The sequence below is a fragment of the Camellia sinensis genome, chromosome 4 (assembly GCF_055761805.1).
Source record: "Camellia sinensis isolate YWXY chromosome 4, ASM5576180v1, whole genome shotgun sequence".
NCBI lineage: Eukaryota > Viridiplantae > Streptophyta > Magnoliopsida > Ericales > Theaceae > Camellia > Camellia sinensis.
Window position 1 is genome coordinate 203,257,019 of NC_138964.1, and position 7,295 is coordinate 203,264,313.

Below are 7,295 nucleotides of genomic sequence, written 5' to 3' on the forward strand. Positions count from 1 at the left end.
TTGGGAAGGACTTTTTGGCTTTTTAGTTTTTTTGACTTTTTTTGTGAGAGAAGAATGTAATGATTATAGGTTGGATGTGATGTTTTGTTTGTTATGGCTAAAATAGCCTATTTTGTTTTTTGTGGCTAAAATAGCCAAAAAAGCCTGAAAATCAACTTGCCAAACAGAGGCTTAGTTGGTATTTTTGTTTTGGCAAATTTTTTTTTTTCCTTTTGTAATTTTTGACTTTTTCATCTTTTTTTTATCCTTTTGATAAATTCATTTCTACCATCATTTTTATGACTTTTATGAGTTTTAAACAACAGAACTTGTATGTGTACAGGTATAATACTATAATATATTTTAATTAAAGGTAATAGTAAAATTTCAGAATACATATTTTATCGATCAATATTTAAAATTCTCATGATTTGTTATTTAGATTTTTTTAAAAGAATAGAATTTCTTTATTTAATTTATCAAGAAAGAATGGACCTGAAAATTTATTTCAAAGAAATACAAGAAAGCAATATTTAAAAAATTAAAAACTTTGATCTAATGGAGATTGATAATAAGTTTATGAAATAATTTGACCATTTCATAATAAAACGGTAATATAGTGAAATTTTGTTGTTGAAATTGAAAAATGCATCCATTAACTTTCAAGAAAAATGTTGTCACAACTATCACTATTATTACTACTAGCCACAACACTGATCCCAACACTTTCCGGTGTTTAAATTGGTATTCTATTGCTTTGGATAATTGCAGAAGTCCTGGGTTAGATGGGTACATGTGGTTTTGGACGTATTCATTTTGTTTTTAGGGTCCGTTTGGCAAGTAAGGTTGGGCTAAAATAGTCACAAAAGACAAAATAGGTTATTTTAACTAAAACAAATAAAACATCACATCCAATCCATAATCATTACACTCTTCTCTCACAAAAAAAATCAAAAAAGTAAAAAAATCAAAAAGTCTTTCCCAAACCAAGCTTTTTAGCCCAGGCTAAAATAGTCAAAAAAGTCAAAAAATTAAAAAACCAACCCACTTCCCAAACAGAGGCTTAGTATTGTTTGTTTGGCTTGGTTTGGGATTCCCTCTTGATTTGCTTGGGGCTCATCTAACTTTAGTTAGATTGTGCTTTTTAAGTAGCGTTTGGTAACGTTTACGTTTTTTATTTATGTTTATAAAAATTTTATAAATTAATTTTTGTTTATTTTAAAAAAAATATAAATTACAAATGCGTTTGGTTTGAACAAAATGTTTAAAAAATTTTAAAAACATAAATTAAAAAATATGTTTGTTTAGGCCTAAAATATTTATATTTATTTTTATTATTTATGACAATGGGATCACACACATTATAATTGAAAAAAAATGAAAAAAAATATTTAAAAAAAAAATAATTGAAAAAAAAATAATTGAAAAAAATTAATTGAATAAAAAATTATTTGAAAAAAAATTATTTGAAAAAAAAATAATTAAAAAAAATTAATTGAAAAAAAATTTGAAAATTGTAAACGTAAACTCATTTTTTGAGTTTACGTTTTTTTTTCAAATTTATAAATTGAGACAACTATTTATACACCAAAAAAATTATCAAACAGGCTTTTATGACAGTTTTTAAAATTTTTGTAAATATAAATTGAAAACTGAAAACGGAATGGTTACCAAACAGACCCTAAGCAATTGGGATATTTTAAAAAGTTGGTTAAAAGTTAATTTTTGACTTTTAATTCATTTTAAATCATATAATCTCTTACAGTTTTATTTATAAAAAGACAAAAAAGTCAAAAAAAATGCTAAAAAATTAACTTTTAACTAACTTTCCAAAACACTCTTATGTGTTTCTCAAACTTCTAGATATAATTTGTTGTACTGCTTGTACTACTTATTTTATCAATAAATTTTATTTTATTGATAAAAAAAATTAAAATAAAAATTAAAAACACTTTCGATTTTTCATCCAATTACTTAGAGCATCTCCAACGGTAGTAGGCATTTTACCTATCTAATAAATATTACTATAAAATATACATTTTATTTTACCTGTCAAATGTTTCATGTTTGTACTCCAACCATGCTCTTTATTTTAGCTATTCATCTAAATACTATTAACTTTATAGAATGCCACGTCAACAACAAAGATGGAGGGAAATAATCCTAATAATTAAATACATTTTGCCTAGCCTTAAAGGCTAGCTACATGTAGCTAGTGAATGTGAGCTTAGCCAAAATGCCTAATCATATGCCTAGTGCATTGGAGTTGAAAAAAGTGAGCCACATTAGGCATTTTGACTAACAAGCATTATATGCCTAGTGGGTTGGAGATGCTCTTAGAGCATCCCTATCAGCTTACCTAAATTTTATTCTAAAATATTATTAAAAAATTCATTCTATATTTTAGGAATCATTTTTTCATCTACATTCTCCAACAAACTCCCTACTTTTTTCTCTATTTTATTAAAATAATCTTTTTAATTATTTTTAAATTTGAATATTTTTTTAATAATAAAATAATTAAAGTTTCAAAGGCAACTCCATTTATAGAAGAAAGCAGTAGAAGCAGAAACCAGGGGCCGGACGTCCGGGAGGTCGATCGTCCCGATGTCCGGGTGGATGACTGGCGAAGCAATTTTTGCTCAGATCATTTCATTTGGGACATCTGGGTGGATGACTACTGTCAGATATGAGGGAATTACAGTGACTCCCTACAAATAGGGAGTGACTGTAGCAATCTTAAATTTAAAAAGTTGTATAAGAGATCTGGTGTTGAAGGATTTTTGAAAAATCAATCCCTTATAATAGCAAAAAGTTTTTATAAGAGATCTGGTAGGGATGTTCTTACGATTGCAAATATAAAAATCAAACAAACAATACTCAATATTGATTTAAAAAAATCAATTTGATCCAAAAGTCATGAAATTAATTTAGGGTGTTTCTGAATATATGTTTAACATGCATATAAAATAATTTTTAAAAATTCAACAGGTCCATCAATTGCATTTGTGAAGGTAAAAAACCAATCATTAAAAAACCCTCCTAAGCATCAACTAGTCGTTTAAAGCCAAAGCAGTAATGAAGGAGAAAAGCCCTTTGAAGAAGTATACCTTCTAAATGAAACTTGTTAAAAAATATTATTCATTATTATTTATTACATTTTAAGCAATGTTTCAGAGACACTTACTAACATTTATTTTATTTTATATTATTAAATCTAACTAGGAAGGCACTTATTATTGCATAACAAAACCAACAAAAAAACTCAATAGATTTCATTATTTTTCCGCATTTGAAGTTGAATAGAACATGGAAATTGACAATCTTCAATCTGCAAAGTGAACTTAAATATAGCATACGGGTCACATGAAATTTTGAATTGCCGATCTTAGGTTTTTCTCCACATCCATCCCTGTCAAGTAAAACTCATTTTCCATCTGCAAAAAATATAGAGACTAATTGGAATCTATGAATAGATAATGGATAATGGAATTGAATTCTTATGGTTATCCAACTGAAAAGGTCCTGTTGAGCTTTATTAGTCCATGTCAGTGATTTGAATTGGTCATTTGTAAGGTCCGTTAAACAAAACATTTATATAAAAATTAATTTGATTTGGTATCAATAGTTATTTTATTGAATCATGTTTGTCTTAAGAAAAAGTTAATATAGCTTTGAGAGTAAGGCGCTGTGTGGGAAGTGGCTAAAGAGGCTATTATAGCCTAAAATGAAAATTTAGCCAAAAGCCCACTGTTGAAAGCTTTTTCAAAAAAAAAAAAAAAAGACTGCACAGCTGGCAGTGTCGGCACAGCCTACACTGTCAGCTACAGAAATTGTTCCATCAATGAGTAAATTACAAGTTCACCCCTTGACATCAATTTAAAAAAATATATTTTTAGAGACAAATTTGTCATTTTAATTTCAAATATCATTTCAACACATTTTTCAATACAACAACTCAAATAAAATCCATCTCATTTTCTCAAACACAAAAATTAAAATAGCCTACTAAAATAGCCAAAAAAACCAAATAGCTTGCTAAAATAACCACTTCCCAAACGAGGCCTAAATCAATGATTTATTTATGAAAAATGTGATTTGGTTCTGTAAACTGATTACCAAACTTATAAGTGAACAATTCAGATCACCAAAATAAATTTTTAGATAAGCCACCAAAATTTAACAATATTTATTCAGTTGAACGCCCAAATACTACATTCCCTAGATGATAATACGTACATTGTATGATAAAAGTTTGACAAATAAAATTTTCAGAGTGATCGTAATGAAAAAATCATTGGTGGTAGAAATATTTAGGCTATTTGACAACGTTTAAATTTTAAATTTTTGGTTTATGTTTATAAAAAAAAATTGTAAAATATAAAAATAAACTCATTCGGTATCTATTTTTGTTTTAAACAACTGTAAACATCTAACAAAATTTATTAAATTTTTGCAACATAAAAAAAAAAAAAATGGTTTCATTCGCTTAAAAATAAATAGCCAATCAATTCCTGTAAATCAATCAATTCTTTTTTTATTTTGTTTTATTTTATATATATATCTAACAACTGTCCATTTAACTAAAAAAAATCTTTCCAAACATATTAGTAATTTTTTTCACTTCATAAAAAAAATCAAAAAACCACTAAAAAAAACTAATTTCCCAAAAAAATCACTTTAATTCCCGTATTTCTAATTTAAACAATTTTAACCCTATATTTTTAATTTTGTTGCAACATGATCATTCTGTCACTAATCAGGAAAAAAAAACAAGTAAAATCAGATGGATCAATGTGAAATTCAAAACAAATTATAGGGACTAGCAGTGTAATGAATAAATTACACCAATAGTCCATATAATTTCTTTTAAATTATACTTTGGTCCCCCTAATTTTACACATAAATTTTTTTTCGCTCAAAATGTTAATAATAATACATAATGGAGGAATTGCATTGCGACAAATTGAACGTGTAGGATTCAAATTAAAACTATGATGGTTTAATTTGTTATATATATATATATATACTTTTGCCCACCAGTCCCAGCGAAACAAAAATTTTAAAAATCTGTCTATACCAAACGCATTTTTATCTTTATTTTCTTCAAAAACAATCATAAACAAAATTTATTTATTTTATTATAAATAAAAACATACACACGCGGAATCGATTACCTGAGCAATAATAGTGATGACAAGGGAAGTATTGCCAAACGGTAGAACAATACTGGTGATGATATTGAGATGAAGCCCCTGAATTTGGGTAAGTAATTTGGGTGTAACAAAATTACTTTTCTCGCAATAGATTCTAACAAGAACGTTGTTGTCGGAAACTTTCACATCAATCTGAGCAGACAATTTCTTGCTCAAGTTTTCATGATCATCATCATCGATTGCAGAGGGGGGCCCACATTTGTTCTTCACAGGAAGTGCAGTGGGTTCCACCATTTTCTCCTTTGCTTCTTTCTCCAGGGTTTGCACATGTTCTTTAAGCTGTTTTATGTACTCGATTGCGTCTTCCAGGATCGATGCTTTGTCCATCTTCACATAAATGAAATCATCAATTGTTCAAAAAAAACAATATGAAACCATCAATTATGTACGAATAAAAATTAATTATTCGGATATCAATTAGAGTATCCAACCTAGGTTTTTGTTTGGTAATTGTTAATATACAAAATGACATGAACTGAAAAAGTTTTATGGCATGTAAATGTCAATTATCATCCATTATTTTGAATGGACTAGTATGCCAATGATTTTTTATTTTTTATATTTTATTTTTAAATTTTTTAATAGATGTTATTAATTAGATCAAATTCATAAAATATAAAAACTTAAAAAATAAAATTAACTCCAAGTATCAAATTGACACGAAACATATTACTATAGAACTTCAATATAATTAATTGTACTATACATACCTAGAAAATTATTTAGAATTTTATCCACCCACAATTCGAATATGTAATAAATAGAGCATTAGGAAGCATTTGCATCGTAAAAGTACAGCAGCTATTCATAATTCAATTATGCTATTGGCAACACCATAAGAATGAACCATTAATACCTTCTTTAGGCTTGGAATTAGGGCTGAGAGACATATGAGCTTTTGGTTAAGCCTTTCTCGACGCTTTCTCTCTGCCAAAATACGATTTTCACCTCGCCATGGTGCCCTACTTGTGGCACAAACCTTTTTCACCCTCTTGGAAGCTCCTAATGTATCATGTATGTTCTCTAGAGAACTTGGTGAACTCATTGCCAACAAGTTCATATAATCCTGAGACACCATTTCATCATCCTTAGGCGTCCCCGCGTCCCTCAAATCACCACCATTGAATGACTCTGAGTGAGTGGATGGCGATCCTGATTGCCCGAACAAAACGACATTTTCATTGTTATCGAAGTTGTCATTGTTGGCGTTGGACTCGAGTTCTCCAGCTAATTCCAAGATATCAGTTTCAATGTGTGCGCTCCCGTTATTGAGGGATGCATAAGACGAATAGGCGTCTGGGGAGAAACAATTGAATCTGATCTCATCGAGTAAGTGATCGACTGAATCCATCTGGCATTGAAGCATGAGGTTTGGATCTTCTTCCATTTCCTATGAAATTCAACAAATTCCCAATGAATATCAAACTAATATGCATTATAATTCAGTTATATAACTTTCATAAATGATAAGCTATAAGCTAACCAGTCCATGTAGCCAATCAGAGGACATGACATCCATTAGCGTAGAGCTAGCTTGTTTAATCACACATAGACATGAAGTTACTAAATAAGCAAAACAATACTTGAATTTTTAGACAATGATATAAGATATGCAAGGGATTAACAAGCAAAGCACAAGGTTACCCCTAAAGCAACACCATGAGTACAGGTGACAAGGCTTCTCTCTCTAACCAATGCCCAAGATGGAGTATCCATATTCAATTCTTTTCAATTTATAGTTGCATACATGCACGAAATAGCCTAAATCAGAGTAATGCCATGTACACATAATTGTTACACTAATTCTGTGTTTGGTTGGGGGATCTAGAGAGAAATTTGAAAATGAAAATGAAAAAGGTAGGTGAAATGTGAATAAAACATGCTTATATTTCACATAATTTCACACACCTTTTTCCTTTCCCTTTCCAAATCTCTTCCAAAATCTCTCAATCAAATACAACGTAAAGATATTTAGAAAATTTAATGAGTGGTCTAAATTCAACTAATGGAACATTAGGCCCCGTTTGTTTCTAGAGATAGAATAGAGAGGATTGATAGTGAGGGGATTAATAGTGAGGAGATTGTTAGTGAGGGTCGTTT

General features: G+C 29.0%; 1 protein-coding gene across 2 annotated transcripts; it reads right to left on the minus strand.

Moving 5' to 3' along the window:
- Window positions 1-3,212: 3,212 nt before the first annotated feature.
- Window positions 3,213-6,920, minus strand: LOC114269192 (transcription factor bHLH19). 2 transcript variants are annotated; one of them, XM_028210461.2, is made up of 5 exons: window positions 6,840-6,920; window positions 6,679-6,724; window positions 6,052-6,585; window positions 5,157-5,522; window positions 3,213-3,416 (listed from the first exon to the last, which is right to left on the minus strand). In XM_028210461.2, exons 2-5 carry the CDS (start codon window positions 6,712-6,714, stop codon window positions 3,342-3,344), a joined length of 1,011 nt encoding a protein of 336 aa, XP_028066262.2. In that variant the 5' UTR covers window positions 6,715-6,724; window positions 6,840-6,920; the 3' UTR covers window positions 3,213-3,341. The 2 variants fall into 2 exon arrangements, with proteins under 2 accessions (XP_028066262.2, XP_082779159.1); XM_082923033.1 differs by having other exon boundaries at window positions 6,679-6,897.
- Window positions 6,921-7,295: the final 375 nt, after the last annotated feature.